Source organism: Anomalospiza imberbis, chromosome 8 (genome assembly GCF_031753505.1).
Source record: "Anomalospiza imberbis isolate Cuckoo-Finch-1a 21T00152 chromosome 8, ASM3175350v1, whole genome shotgun sequence".
Classification (NCBI taxonomy): Eukaryota; Metazoa; Chordata; class Aves; order Passeriformes; family Viduidae; genus Anomalospiza; species Anomalospiza imberbis.
In genome coordinates, this window is record NC_089688.1 from 28087602 (window position 1) to 28104189 (window position 16588).

At 37.1% G+C, this 16588-nt stretch overlaps 1 protein-coding gene across 10 annotated transcripts in view; it reads left to right on the forward strand.

Moving 5' to 3' along the window:
- The window catches only part of ATRNL1 (attractin like 1), a 431792-nt gene that overhangs the window by 61920 nt on the left and 353284 nt on the right, over positions 1-16588 (forward strand). For all 10 annotated transcript variants that reach the window (XM_068198166.1, XM_068198161.1, XM_068198163.1 and 7 more), the window contains exons 8-9: positions 7136-7391; positions 13402-13585. In XM_068198166.1, the coding sequence (XP_068054267.1) occupies positions 7136-7391; positions 13402-13585 (440 nt within the window). The remainder of the gene's footprint in view (positions 1-7135; positions 7392-13401; positions 13586-16588) is intronic.

The following is a 16588-nucleotide window of genomic DNA, read 5'->3' on the forward strand; positions in this document are numbered from 1 at the left end:
CGTAAGTGTCATGGTTTGACACTGGCGCAATGCCAGCGCCCCCATGAAAATGCACCTTTCCAAATAATTGCTGTGAGATGTGATCGGGAATAGAGCAGAGCAGGCCCAAGCTTAATAACAAAGAAAAGAACTTTATTAATCTACTACTACTATAAAATTACAAACACTAAATCCTGGATGAAGACCTTCCAAAACACCCCTCCTCCTCCCACCTAATTTCCAAACAAACCCAACAGTGAGACACCACCCAGGATCCTGATCAAGTTGCCACCCTTCAGATAATCAAATACTCAGTCCTTCAAGGGAGACAGGAGTCTCTCCTGTGCCACAGACCCTCCAGGAAACACAATTGCCACCCTTGTGTTTCCATGTCCCACATGGCAACCACCCGGAGAAAATCTGCCATGGTGACACTCTCCTTTCCATGTCACAGTGCTCTCACCACTGTGCATGGACAGACTGCTCATAGGGCTTCTTTAAGAATGCTTTGCCATGGACCAAAAGAGACAACAGTTCAATTTCTCATCTCGGGACTACAGTCCCCCCCATTTTCCCCTGGGGCCGAGGGTCCAAGAACAGAGATCATCTTCTCCTCCTCTTCTTCCTCGAAGACAGAGGGCCTTTCCACACCTTCTTCAACTCTCCTCTGTTCTCTCCACTCCTCTGTTGGTAATCACTGAAACAGGTCTCTTGGCTCACCAACGCACCCCCCTAAGTACAGCCTCTGTCAGGAGAATTTGGTTCAGTCTATGGCTAACAAGAAAAGTCCAGCCACAAGCCACTCCATCATCTTCCACTCAAAAATTTCCTCTTCCATCATCTCAGATCCCAAACTGTCTCTCTTCTACTTCAAATCAAGGAGGAGTAATATTTTACAAAGCCTTCATTTCCCAGGAAAGGGTTAAAAGTTCAGACTCCCTGGACGGCTGAAATCTCTGCTCAGCAGCCGATTCCCAAGGCCAAGGCTGGGCACCTTCCCCCCCTCTCCTTCTCGTCCGCGCCGGCAAAGTTACAGGTGCCATCTGGACTCTCTGTCCCTTCCCTCTGGGAGAGGGAGGGAACGACAAAGGCATCTCCGCTTCTCTCCACCCTTCCGTCCACAGGAGCTGGCTCGGTTCCAGTCCTTCTACCCCTCGGCTCACCTCGACCAGGCCTCATGGCTTCCCCTCCCCACCCAGCCCCATGGCTGGGCAGGGGAGATCTGCACAGCACCCTGACCGGAACCAAGGAGAGCGAGCTCTTGGGAGTTCCTGCTTTTAACCCCCTGTGTTCTCAGAGGCGTATCCCTATCTTCAGTGGTCACTTCAGGTACCAATATCCAAACTTGACCACTGATTGGTTTGACCCAACTTCCTGAAAACATTCACTTCCATGTCAAACCACGACAGTAAGTTGAAATGTTCCTCTCCAGCATCTTATTCAGGTTCTTTTTCAGAGAGGATATAGTCCCACAACAAACTAAGAATTACTAAGAATTACTAAATCAGGCTTCAGGAGGAAGAGTTAAGTGAAGACTGCTTTCCAGTCTGTCAGACATGGTCTAATGGGAGGATTAGTGGATCAAATAGAAGTGTAACTAATTTTTAATTTGATACAAAATATTCTTGATACTGTTAACCATTTCAAAGGAGATAACAGTTTGTGGAAAGGAAGAGGAGGTATTAGACAGTCCTAAACCAGGTGGTACATGTTGAATGCAAAAAACAGGCTTGTGGAGGATGAGTTATTGTCAGATAACATTTTGTGAGACTTGTATTTTGCTTGGGGAAAAAAAAAAGGAGAATTTCTTTAATGATGTACTGATTTGACTAAACTTTTAGAAATTTCAGATAGAAGTACAGAGAACAAAAATCCTAATAAATGTTAGAGTTCTGTTAGTTTACATAAAGTTAATTTCAATAACAAGGTGTGGATACAGTCTAGGGGAGATAAAAGATCGATCTGGTTTCAAGAAAATAGAGGATGACTGTTCATGTGGTTTGTGAGTAGCATTTCTTTGGCCAATTCTTCAGGAACAGTTTAGATTTATATAAGAATTAAGGCAGAAAACTCATTTCTGAGAGAGAAACTTTTCTGTGTAGCCATGATAAAGTTCAGAAATACAAAATTAAAATTATGTGGTTATTGTAATGATTTTAATGTGATTTACTTCCTTCCAATTCATTAGAAATGGATTATAAATTGCCCCTTTTTTGCGTGGGGCTTTTTTTTTTAACACTTTTTTTAGTGTTATCTACCAGATAAGATTCTTTGGAATGCAGGCAGGATTTGCATAAGAGTGTGTCATTCCAAGGTACAGCCTGAGCAGTTAAGCATTGTTCCTTAGGGAAAAAGGAAAATTGTGAAGTCTTAGGAATAAAAAAAATTATAAGTTTTAGAAGTCTTGAATTACTGCATTTATATGAAATATAAAATCTATATTAACACTGAGATAAGGTATAGGGAAGAGAGCATGTCCAAGGTCAATCGAACAAATGATTTTTGGCTGTTCAGGATTCAGTGTGAACGGTGTGCAAGTGTTACTCTGCTCTGGTGTGCAGTCTGTTGATTGGGACTTAAGGGACAAGTGAGTGCTCCTGGTCTTTTGGTGATCTTTTAAAATATCCTCCTTTATCTGTTTAATTTTTCCTCACTCTAGAATGCTCCTCTGTCAAGGATCTTTGAGCAACCTCTTCCAATCTTGACCATTCTCAATGAGAAAAGAGAAATGTTTATTCTTATACTGAAATTGAATTTCTTGTAATCCAAATTGTGCACATTTTGTCTGGTTTATTTAATGGATTACCTTGGAAAGAATCTGGCTCCCTCTTTTTTAACCTCTCCCACCAGGCATTTGATTTTCTTTGAATTATTTGGTTATTTAACAAATATCGTCTCCAAATAGGATGATGGTATCAATAAGATGAAGAAATCAAGAGGAATTTCATGTCTGTAAGTTGTATTGATTCTTCCAACATTCAGATTCTGACAGTTTACTTTTTCTCCTATATTTGAGTTATTCTCTTGGTCCAGTCAAAAATGTGCATGTCATTCATTACTCTATAAGAGCAATTCTAGATCAAATGAATGTTTTCTTCCCTTGAGAAATGTGATTTAACTGTTTTGTTCAAATCCTGTTTTGATCTTATCATTCCTGCCTTCTGCTGTCATCTTCTCTGTCCAATATGCACACTCAACTATTTACAGATCATATGCCTTTTTAAATCTTTTTTTATCATTATGGTCCATCAAAATTTTCCACTGAAGTAGTTTTTTCAGAAAAAAAAATGCGATTTGAGAAAATGGAAACATTTATTGGAAAGTTTTGGTTCCATTGAAGCAAACAGGAGCTGCACTGGCTGGACCTGAACACCTGCCAAGAAAACAACTGACGGGATCTGTACGTGGGAATGTCATGACTGAATGAGCTGTCGACCTGCTCTGTTTACAGGAAGAAATTTCTCTTTTTTCTGTAATTCCCTACTGAGCAGGAGCTCTGAAGTTCAATAAACAATGTGCTGTTCAGTACTTCAATTTGCATAAAGTAATAGTTATGAGAAATTTTGGTTTAAAAACCGCAAGGTCTTTCAAGGTTCTGGCAACTTAGAGAATGTTACTCATATGATAAAATACATCTAATATGGCCAAGGTTAATTTATTGAGTAAATGCTCGGCTTTTCCATCTCATACTGTAATTGAAAGTGTTTGCTTTGATACCTGGTATCAGAACTTTAAAATATGAATGTGTTGGAGGCCTTGTATCTTCCTGGTGCTTATCTGCCTGTTTTGTTATCTCTTCAATGGAAAAATCTGCTTCTTGTCCTTCTTGCCCCTCTAGACTGAGGACAGCTTTTAGGATCCTCAATTCTTCACACTTTTTTCTACTGATTTCACAAAGGCTCTCAATTTTATATTTTTGTTGCCTTTTTAAAAATATATTATTTTACTTTACAGTACTGCTTGCTTTGCTGTCTTTTAAACAAATATCTACTATGCATAATTCAGGTAAAGGTCAGCAGTGTTTGTGTACTAGCATACTTAAAACTCTGTATCTAAGGTGTTGTGTCTTCCAGAAAGCCTCACCTTTAGCATATACCTTGATTTATATTTAGTATATAAATAGTTTATAAAGGTAGTATAAAATTTATTAAGGGGTTCCTTCTTTTCTGTCACAATTTTTATGCTGCATAGGACCATTTGCACTGGTATCATTCCTACAATCCATTCCTGTTAAGGCTTTCCAAAGAAATGTCTATCTTCATGTGCTTAGGAGGTTGGTTTTTGCTCTGTATAAGTATGGATGTAACATTTTAAAATTTCATTTCTGTATTTCTTGCACCGACTTTGGTCTCTCAGCTTGTTTTTCTCTGTGTTCAGCTGATCTTCACTCACTGTTAAAGTGTTTTTCACCAGCACTAGGAGCTTCTTTATCTCAGAAATAGCCCTTAGCAAAGCTTAGTTAAATCTGGTTTTGGGGCTGATAAAGCAGTTGTCATGACCTTCTTGTCTTTTTCCCTGTGAATATTCCTGTATACAGGATCTGCTGTGTCACCTAAAAGATTGCTCCTCACAGAAGTGTTCTTTTATCTGAACTTTGAATCATTTAAGCAGAACTGTGAGGAGGACTTTGCTATTGTCAGCTGTCTGAGAAATAATTTCAAAGTTCATGCAGCTCTTTAGGTCACCTTTTTTTGTTTTTTAAAGTGTCGTTCCTCAGTGTCAGAACTATTTTTTTTCAAATACTGCTGTACAGCCCCTGCAGCTCCCTAATTAACTTTTTCTTTATGCTATAGTAAGTTATCAGCATTTGAAAATAAGTAGTTCACAATTATAGTGACGCTGATTTGACTTTGGAGATCTATGTGGTATTGTAAGGAATGAACCATATAGGATCCTTTCAAGAAGAATATTTATTCAAACCATTCCTTTGGATCAGTGCACGTCCTTCTTCAGTTTTTGTTGGTCTTTACCAAGCTCTTTGAAATGTTTTATTTCCTAGGAAAAGAATGGGTTCAGATACATATCTCTCTAATCCTACTGCAAATTCCTTCTGTGAACATCTTTTGTTCAAACACCACCAGTACCACAGAGTATCCCTGCACAGGAAAGATTTAAATTCCACATCGAGAAATGTTCACCTGCCTCAAATGAAAAAAAAAGTAGTTGAAAATTTTGCTGAAATTTCAAGTGTACTGTGTAAGTGCATCAGACAGTTTGGTCAGGCATTTGCTGACTAATCTCTTTGGGTATTTTCTTACTGTTCTGGACTCTGTTCCTTACCATCAACTACATGTGTATGGGACAACATTATAAACCTCTAAAGCCCTTGTTCTGCTGGACTGAAAAGACTCGTTATTCTACTGATCACCTGTATTTGCCACGCCTGCCCATTCATAAAGGGTCAAGAGCTCATCTTTCTTGATGTGTATGATGATAATCCAAAGCTTACATATCTAAGTTTACAAATCCATCAACTCCTTTTACCATGTCTGAAATTTCTGCATGATTGATGCAGACACTTCTTTGGTAGTTTCCTTATCTTCCGGCCTCTTTTTCTGAGTATTTCATGCCAAGTCCAACTTTGCCAAATATGCTAAACCTGCAGCTTCTTTTTATTTTTTTTCCCCTTCTGATTTAAACCTGATAAGGCTGAGTTTAGGGTAAGCCCTAAACATTACATTGCAGAATGCAGAAGACAACTGCCAGCTGTGCAGCATGCAAATGGAATGCAGAGTGTATGGGGGGGTTATGTCCTAGCAAAGACTGAGTATCAATCTCAGAACCAAAGGAAGTTTTTTCTACCCAGTATAAACTGTCCTTGAGCAAGTCTGTGAAGCCAACAATCTGGAATTTGTTCTGTGACTTTGCATACCCTGGCTTACAAATCCACATGAAGTGAAATTCCGAAGGATTTGCTTTCAGGCAATATTTAAGTAAATCACTCATTACTTACCAGAACAGATGGCCCTGCTGTTTAAGGTGTGTATTTCATGATGGCTGGAATCTCTGTTTTGCATTCCTTAAAAAGAACTCAAAGTACTCCCCTGTGGGATTTGATTTTAGTAAATGTGCTCAGGAGGAGCCAGCCACATCCTGGGCTGCATCAAAAGCAGCACGAGCAGCAGGTTGAGGGAGGTGATTCTGCCCCTCTGCTCTGCTCTCATGGAGCCTTGTGTCCAGCTCTGGGACACAAGGACACAGCCTAAGAAGCACTGTTGGAACAAGTCCTAAGGGGGCGCCACCGAGGTGATCAGACGTCTGAAGCACCTCTCCAAGAGGACAGGCTGGAGGAGTTGGGTTGTTCAGCCTGGAGAAGGGAAGGCTCTGGTCACACCTTATAGCACCTTAAAGGGGCTACAAGAGAGCTGCAGGGTGATGTTTTACAAGGACATGGAGTGGCAGGACAAGGGGAGAAGATGTCTTCAAACTGTGTGAGGGCAGGTTTGGTTTAGGTTTTGGTTTGGTTGAGGTACTGGTAAGTTCTTCAGTGTGAGGGTTGCAGGGCCCTGGAAATGTCCAAGCTGAGGTTGAACAACGTGGGATAGTGAAAGGTGTACCTGGCCATAGTAGTGGGGTTGGGAGAAGATGATTTTAAGGCACCTTCCAACCCAGGTCATTCTGTGATCCCATATATGCATTTTCCCTTTTCTTTGGGTTCTGATGACTGTATTTTCTCAGAACTTAAGTCACTTTGCTAGTAGGAGAGAATGTGCTCTCTTGTGCATGTGCTGAATGAAATCCCCACGGACTGTGTGGAAAATCACATTTTAATTCTGTGAACTGTTCCTTAAGAAAACAATATAATATCCTTTCTGTTTAGCTTTTTTAAAAATAGAATACTGCAGTATGGATTAGAAGTTCCATGTAATTAAAGGTTTTCTGGTTGAAATAATCTCTTTGAGATTCATTTTGGTGTCATTTTCATGGCTAGGTTTATTTTTCAGAGAAATAGACTTCTTATCATTGTTGGTTTAGTTTAAGTATCACTGTCAGGGATTAGTCTGATATTGAGCTGGTTAATGTAAGATTAAATGTGAAGATTTAAATCAGATTGCTCAGTTATGAAATACTGCTCAGCAGAGGAGTATGCAGTTCAGATGTTATCTTTATGTAATCCATTATTTGCTTTCTCCTCTCTCCCTTCCCATTTTTACAGGAAGACATCTACATGTATGGAGGCAAAATTGAAATGAGTTATGGCAATGTCACTGATGAACTGTGGGTTTTCAACATACCCAGTCAAACGTGGAGTACCAGAATTCCTGCAGTCCTTGTCCATGGCCAGCAATATGCTGTGGAAGGTCATTCAGCACACATAGTAGAGCTGGACAGCAGAGATGTGGTTATGATTGTAATTTTTGGATATTCTTCCATATATGGTTACACAAGCATTGTGCAAGAATACTACATCAGTAAGTCACTTTCAAATCATTTTGATCACAGACTGATACAAAACGTGCTGGTTTTTTTAAGTGAAAAAAAGTGATTTTTCTTTTTTTCAGAAAGAATTTTTTTTTCCAATTTAAATAAAGCTTCACCTTTTTTCCTTCAAGTTATGTACATAAGATTTCTTGCCAAGTGTTTCATGTGTGTTTAGAGCACCATGGCATTTTCCATTTTTGTATGGGGTTGTGGTACGCTAAAGAGGATAAAAATTTAAACCAGAAATTCTTCACCGTGGTAATTGTGATGAAACGTAGTTTTTCAACACAGACTTGCTGTTTTTACCACAAAGTAGAAGAGCAAAACCAAAAATAATTTAGTTATTTTAAAGGTTCTTTAATGCTGGTATATTATTTTTCTTCTGTTTTATTGTTTTTAAATGTAATAACTTAGTTCATCATTATATATAGGGTTCTGTCTTAAAGGTATACATGTTGCTGTTAGAGGTAATAATTGAAAATGAGCTCTTATTTTCTCTAAATAAGCTACCATATCTGTCTGGTTTTCCCCTTGTGAACTGCAAGATGTTCTTGGGGTGGTTTTAAATGCTAAAATTAAATAAACTAAGAGAAATCTTTTTATCATACACAGGGTACAGTTAAGATACCCTTTCAATGGAATAATATTGAAAATATACACCTGAGAAATTCTTAGGTATATTTATATTCCTGCTAATTAAATTTATAGTCTTCTACTTTTAATTCCTTTTTTTCTATTATCTGATTATCTCATTTATGCAATTTCAGGAGGCATAATACAAAATTTCAATGTAATACCTACATGCTAAGGGATGATAATTGTTTTTAATTGTTCCATTTAAATTTTTTTCGTATATGCATATTTATATAATCACTGTTTAAACAGATTTATAGGTTCAGGAAATCCCTTTGAAACTCGGATAGTTCTTATGCTCTCTGGCATTATCTCTGATAGCAGTGTCAAAATTATTTAACAGTGTTGAAAACGGATAAAAGTGAATGGCAGCAAGATGAAGAGCACCATAATGTTCTTTATTCACACTGAAAAATTCCAATTTAACTGCATAAAAGCTACCATAAAACTCTGGTCTTAGAATGATGTTTTGCAACAGTATTTTAATATTTGTTAAGCATTAAAGGCCATTTTGTAGAAAAACTGACTTTCAGAAAGTTGGTTTTTTTGACCTATCAGAGATGATTTCTTTTTTTACTGTAAAGGAAACAATATGTCGTTCTAGCTTTCTGCAGGCTCATTCACGTAATGTTTATTGGAAAACTTTAAATTATTTGCTTCTCCTGTTGGAACTTTGTTATTTGCTTCTTCACATGCTGCTAATTTAATATGGAGTAGAAGTACCAATTTTATTCTCACCTATTATTGTTAGTTTAATTAGGAAGAAGGGAACATGATTTGTATTGTAAAATTTTCTGCCTGGCTGATTTTATTGATGGCCTTATGGTTGAAATGGACAGCTTCTTCCTATTTTTTTTTCTTTAATGCTACAGCTATGTTTGTGGAGGATTAATAAAACAGTGTATTTAAGCATATATAACACAGAGAAACAAAGAAAAAACCTCAAACCTTCCCTACCATGGGGATCAGCTTGGAGTAAGAGAAAGCAGTTCTCTGTCAATTGTGTGTCAATTATTCTCAATTTTTAATGTCTCCTTTTTGAGAGTATATTTTTGTCGTATTGTAGTGAGAGATTTAGAGTATATTTTTGTCCTGTTGTAGTGAGAGATTTAGTTTATTAAAGAAAATGTGCTTCACTTGCATCAAACACAAAGGAAACTTGTAGCAGTATAGGGTGTTACTGTGGAAACCCACTGACTTCAGCGGGTCTCCTCATCTGATGAAGGATTGATTGGTGGGGCTCACAGCACCTGGCAGAACACGGGGTACCTGAACCATTGCTGCCACGGAGAATTCTCATCTTTCACTGATCTCCTTCCTTGCCCTCCCCTCTAAGTGAAGTGAATTTTGTGGTAGATTTTCCTGAATTCTGTGTTGGCTGTTTCTAGTTTTGCAGCTGTAGGAACACATTTTTAACCATAAAATTGCAGCTGGTGGTTTGAATTAAGAATTACTGTTTTTGGGAGGACTTTAGCAGTACAGGATCCAAACTTAAAAGACATAGGAAGTGAAAAGTATTCCTGTGAACTCACCTGAATAGGAAATTTCATAAAAATAAGGGTTTCAGAGGATATAGAAAGAAAAATAAGAACCTGATTTTTTCTTTCTCTGCTTACTTTAAAAGCATATTGCTTTACCATTTCAAATTGGTACTGTTATTGTTTCTACATGTTATCAGTAATGGCTTTTAGTCCTCATGAAGGCTATTTTTTCAAGCATTTGCCACATGCCTACTGAAAGAAAGAGACAAAGAAGCAGTTTGTCCTTTGGTTCATATGTACTGAAACATCTAGGATCCACTACTTTGATGAACTTGATACATGGAATTCTGGTGCTAAAGCCTTATTTAGTTGCTGTGACCATGATTTCCATGAGGTCTGAGCTAAGAAACACCTGGAGAGGTTTTAAATAATTGTGGAAATTGCTAGCTTTTCATGTAGGTATGTAGTTCTTGTTACTGAAATATGCCAATCAAAGGTGCACTCAATCTCAAATTGTCTCTGGCATTGTTGGATTAGGGGAGTAAGTAATTTCTATCAGAGCAAAATAAATTCTGGAATAATTGGACAGGGTTTGCAGGCAGATTTTCACCATGCAAAGGCACGTGAATTTATTTCCACTGTGGAAAAGGTGTGGTGGTTGCTGCAGGAAGAAAAGAGCTTCCTGTTGTCCTTTCTTGCTGCACCCAGACTTACGACTTCTGAGGAGCCAGTAAATCCTGATATGGGAATTATGTGAATGATTTTACTAACTTGAACCATAAAGCTTTTCTGGGTTACTCCCCAGGGAAATTTATTTCCCTTTAGGTTAGCAATACCTCATAAACCTTCTAAGAATCTCAATGAGAGTCTCAAGGTGAATATAATAATGTTGTTTTGTTTTAGCTGAGGTTTATAAATGCTCCTTATATATTAAGAAACTTCTGAATAAGTCTTCTGTGATTTTATTTCTTTTACAAGACAGGTTTCTTTGGATTAACATAATATCACCGTATTTTAGACTGATTTTTTAATGACTTTAGAAGTAGGTTATGGATTGCTTTTGATTAAAAGTATTTCTTTGAAATAATGTAAAAAGAAGTGGCCCCATGACATAACATGCCTCCTCTTTTTTGTTAAAGTTAACATAAGCTTCCTGGTTGCTTGTAAAATTTTCAAATTTGTCACTGTGATAAAATGAACGTGGCACACCAAGGTGCTTCTTGGACATTTTGTTCTTTTTACCTTCTTTCTACCTGATCTGTCTGAAGGTTGTATTATGATAAAGACAGATAAGACCAATGTATCTTCCTTATTTTTACACTGTATACTAGACTTGAAATTTAAATCTGGAAAAATATTTTTAAAAATCTCCTATTTCCTTATTTCTGGCTTGTTTGTTCTTGAAGCTCTCTCTGCATTTGACTTTTTAAGCTGTTGAGAATGCAATTTCAATTACTTGTTTGGTCAATTAAGTACTTCTTATTCTTACATATATTTTTCTATATTCTTATGATGTAATGATAGAAAGAGGGGGATCTCTGAATATGAGAAGGGTTATGTAAATATCTTCAATAAAAATTGAATTTTTGTTGAAAAAAGGTAGGTGAAGATTGATATCGATAAGCTGCTTCAAAAAGTCAGATCATATGCATAGCAATGTCTAAATATAGACAGAATTGTATTTTTGTATGAATAATGCAATACTCAAGATGCTGAAGTGTGAATGATATCAAAACTGTACATACACATTTCAGTATTTGAAATTCAGGCAACTCAGCTAAATTTTAGAATGGGAAGTAGAAGGAGCAACATAACACTGCTTTTGGCTTTTATTTCAGAAAGATGTTGCTGGACTTCTTTCCTTGAATTTCTGTAGCTATTCATAGCACTTTTTTTTTAATTAAAGAAGGAACAGATTTTCATATTTCTGCCCAAGTCATGTAAAGTGATGCAATATGCAATGTTACTCTGACAGTGTTCCAAATGCTACACAGAATCATAGACACATTTAGGTTGGAAAAGACCTCAGAATCACCAAATACAGCATTGCTACATAAACCATAATGCTCCATAAATGCTACATGAACCAGTCAGATAGAAATGCAAAATATTCTATTATGCATATTATCAACAGCATTGTGCCAATTTATGTGGAGAAATAGTTCTTTTTCCCTGAAAAGCATATATGCCAGTCTCTAGGATTGATCATTAAATAAATAAATGAAGATATTTTTGGTAATACAAGGGTGTATCTGCAGGCTGACTCCTCACCAGCCCTCTTACAGAAATTGTATCAAGTAAATCTATTTGTTATCAAACTAATATGCATGCAATGTACAGTATTATCACTACAAATTTGATATTTGTGTTCAGAATTGCACTTCATAGCTTGATAATATCCAACATGGGGATTGAAATAAAATACTGCTTACATTACACTGCACATAAATAATGTAAATATTCTGTGTCAGTAATATATAGTATTTGTGTAATAAATTGTGTATTACACAAATACCAGCATTCATACACACAAAAATCATCACAATTCTTCCTTAGAATCTATACTTTATAACTTGCCATAAGCACTTGTTACTGGAAAAAATGTAACTTATAGAGGCAGTACCTGGAAACTATTTAAGGAAAGTATGATAGCTAAAGTAATAACTGAAAATCGTGAGCCTCTTCATGAGAATCTGGAGAAAAAAGAGTTAATCTAAGCTACCTACATATTATCAGATAAAAATTAGAATGGGATTTAGGCTAACTTTCAGAGAAAGCAAGGTGTATGGTGTTGTGTGCTAGCCTTGGATAAGTAACTCTATAATGGCAGCCAGCTGAGGTTAAGAACTGGGAGACGGCTCCGCTTTGGATGTCCTTGCCCAGACTCTGCTCTGACGATCTCCACGAGGCTGGAGGTGAATTACTTCTGTTTCACGTCTGTAGCACTGACTCCAGTCATCACAGGCTCTTCGTTATAAGCTGCCTTGTGCAGGAAAAACCTCTTGGCTTATTCTATTTGTGACTTACATCATCATCATCTGGGGAGATGAAGGGGGTAAAAAAGACATTTTGGGCCTATGGGCGGCAAGAACTTAACAGGTGTCTTTTTTTTTTTTTTGCTATGGTAAAATATTTTCCTTCAGTCATAACAGCTATTGTGGCTGGTTTTGTTTGGTGTCTCTGCAGTTATTAATCATGTGATGTAAAACATGGATTTAAATGCCAATTGAATGAGCTGCTATGAAATTATTTTTTGTGAGTCTTCTGCAACTGAATGGGTATATTTGCAGTTAAACAACTAAGAAACAGTGGTTGGAAATGGATTTTAGCTCAATAATTTTACTGTTAGTCCCCAAGTGTCTGCCTATATCCATGCACACTTGGAGCTGCCTTATGTTATGTGCTTCTCAGGACTCACTGCAGTTCAGTGTCTGCCAGGCTCCTCAGACTCCCCGTGACTGAGCACAGGTGTTCCTAATGAATCTGAAGGAGCTGGAGCACTGAATTCTCATCAGCCATCTCTGGTGAGAATTAATCATAACTCCTAATTTCATATTTTCAAAAATCTTTGGGCTTTTTTTTTTTTTTTTTGTTTGTTTGTGAAAGTGCTGAAGTCACATGTGGGAGAGGATGCGATACTGCCTGGCAGCAGTAACAATGATGTATTTTTGATTTGATTAAGAATAGCAGGTAATAGTCTGGCAACATTATCTAATTGCAGATATTTTGATACATTAGTATAAAGCTACTTCTTAAAATAAATCTCAATAGTTATTGCTGTATTTAGAATTATATTGGAAATAATTTTATATCCTTAAAATTCCTATTACTGTGATTTTGCAGTAATAACCCTTTAAATAATGGGTTTTTTTAATGTCTCTTCAAGGGTCTAACTCTTGGCTTGTACCAGAAACAAAAGGAGCAATTGTTCAAGGTGGATATGGCCATACCAGTGTCTATGATGAACTGACCAAATCTATTTATGTCCATGGTGGATACAAAGCATTGCCTGGCAATAAATATGGATTGGTGGATGATCTTTACAGATATGAAGTGAATACTCGGACGTGGTAAGTTGGATTTATAATGTAGGAAACCAAGTTATAGGTTACTGAAGAAAACAGAAGCATAGAGTAAGGTTCTAGCAAAGTCGTGCAGGTACCTCTATATCCTTTGCACATTTCAGAACAACACATTCTCTGCAACAAAATGGAAGAATTATGGTGAGGGACTAGACTTGAGTCAATGGATTAGTGGAGCTATTCATTGAGAAGATGGCAGGCAGGAAGCTTTGTGCATGTTCTACAAATTAGGAAGAGGTTCTCCTTTCCAGGCACAACCACTGTGCAGAAATAGCACGTGAACTGTTTCCTCATGGTGTGAATGTACTGCTGGTGTACGGTACAGTGGCTGTTATTTAAAGAAGTAGAATCCCTAAGAAATGTGGAAGGTCGTTTTTCACAAAGCTATCAGAACTAAGAGAGAAGACCTCTGGTATTATATAGGAATCCTTAATTATGAATGCTCTTGGGGTTTTTATTTCTATTTCTATATTCTAGTGGTATTTCTATTTCTATCTATTTCTATTGATTTCTATATTCTAGTTCATTATTCCTCAAGTTTCTTGTAATTTATGAAGGCTGCATGTATTTTATGTTCTGAAAGTGACCCTGAATAATTTTTCTTACCTTAGATATGATTTGAGATCAAGAATTATTTCTGTGAACACATTATTCTTGCAATTTATTATTTGTTTAGCGTACTAATGGCTTCACTTTAAGCACCCAAAACTTGCTCTCAGATGTTGGAAACATGGATTTGGTTTCACTGAGGTTTTTAATAACATTAACTCATGGCATTTGGAAACATTAATACAAGATTTTTTTTTTCCTTTTAATGTATTTATGAGTTCCTGGAATTTTAATGCTTTCTTATTCTATTTTTGCAACAAAGTGATATTTTTTCCTTTGATGGTCTGTTTGACAATAAAATAATAATTGCTGGAATATTTTTATGCATTATTAATATAAAAACTAATAAAGAATACTTCATTTGACTCTATACTAATGCAGCATTCTCTGCAGCTTGTAGAGAACTCATGTCTTTGTTTTGTGAGATTTACACTGGGAGTGAATTTTACTATGGGACTGAAAATGGGCTCAGAGGATGGAGTAATGACATGTAGTAATAAAATCTTTGTTTACTGTATCTGTGACACCTAATGATTAGCATTCAAAGCACTTGGTGAGGTAAGAGACTGGATGTCCACAGGATAGGTGTGGTTTGAGGAAGAGTTGGAATTTTGATGGCTCTCTCATACCCATGCCCATGCTGGTCCTCACTGTTTGTCTCTGGCACTCATTCCTTTTCTGTGGCTGATCTGGCAGAGGTTCATAGGCTTTGGTAAATTGAGGTATACAAATCTGCATTTTCATTTCTTAATATCAATTAAACAAGCTTTATGTTTCTTGGCATGTGAGAGGGCAATGTTTTAATTCCTACTGCGAGCTGTATTCCTAATACACAATGGGGTATTACAGTGCTGGCAATACCTGCATTGCTTTGCATTACTGCCCGGCTGCTGCAGCTGGGGTGCAACATGGAGCTGGGCTTGGATAATGGCCTGAAGCATTGGAAGCACCTGCTGGCTTCTGGGTGTTTCTGTTACCATTCCAGAGTGGTGCTGCTGCCTGCAGCACTTGGCACTGGCGTAGTTAACAGGACTAATGTTTGCAGATACACGAATATGTGCATAAATAATGGATTCAGGGGAAACCTGCTGAGACTCTCACAGAATTTGCATGGGGTTGATATGTGTTGGAGAGTTCTCTAGATTGCCCTCATTAGTGAGGCTAATGAATAGTGAAAATCATGGCCAAGTTAACAAACTTCCAGTTCTGCTGAATCTTGAGGAAAAGTTGCTGTTACTCTGAGGGATGAAACTCACCACACAATATGCAAAGATTACAGGAAAAAAACCCAAAACCACACTGTGGTAGGGACTAGGAGTGGGGCAACACAGTTGGGTCACAAGTAGAAAAGTGAGAAGCCCAAAAAAGAAACCTGTGGAGATTTTTTATATCTGCTGTGTAGAGGAGAATCCTTAGTTATCCCCTGAACAGGGTATGTCTCTTCAGGCCTTTAGTGATCAACACAACTATTTGTAGACAGCTGCAAGGCAGATCATCAAGGCAGAGCCTAGTGTATAACAATTAGTGTAAATTAGGCAATAGGGGCTGTAGAAAACTGGAGAAGCAAAAGACAGAAAGGTCCCTGTAGTCTGGAATGGACAAAGATGGCATGTTCTTAGGATATTATCATTCTTTCAAGTCATAGCAGCAGAATTCCTCCATTGCCAGTTGAAAATAACTGAAAATAATGTCTTGTTCTGCTTCCATGTAATTCTGATTTTCCGTGTTGCTAACTGATGAGTTGAACCCAAATACCACATTTATCTGAGGGCAGCATAAGTATACTGTATCAAGCCAATTTGTGGTTAGAAAAAGGCACTTATGTGGTGCTCTGTTTTCAAAGTATGTTAATCAGAAATACACAAGAGAAAAGCAAGTTACTTAATAGGAAAGAAAAAAAAGGGGTCAAAAGCAGAAGCACATGCATGGGTATGTAAGTGGATTGAAGGAATTGTCACATTTTTAAGCAATAAAAAAACTCATTTATTTTCATTTAGTCTTTGATATTTCTTTTGATGTTACTTTCCAGGGCTGGGGGGAATTTGTTTCAATAATAATATGACAATTCAGGTTTGATACTTTCCTTTCAACTCATTTAAACATGCAATCTTTTATCACTTAAAATGTCTCAAGTTTGTTGGTTGATTCATGTTATTATGTGACAAAAATGAGATGTACTTTAAATCTTTTCCCTCAAACATAATGATGATGCGAAAATACCGAACAAATATGAGAGTGGTTCAAGAGAGACAGTATTATTCAATCATAAGGAAAGATTGTTGAGTCAGTTTCTTACAGGAAACAAATGACTAACAGCTTAATTGTAAATTTGAGCATTGTGTAGTAACATAAATGAAAATGAGAGTCCAAACTTGTAAACTT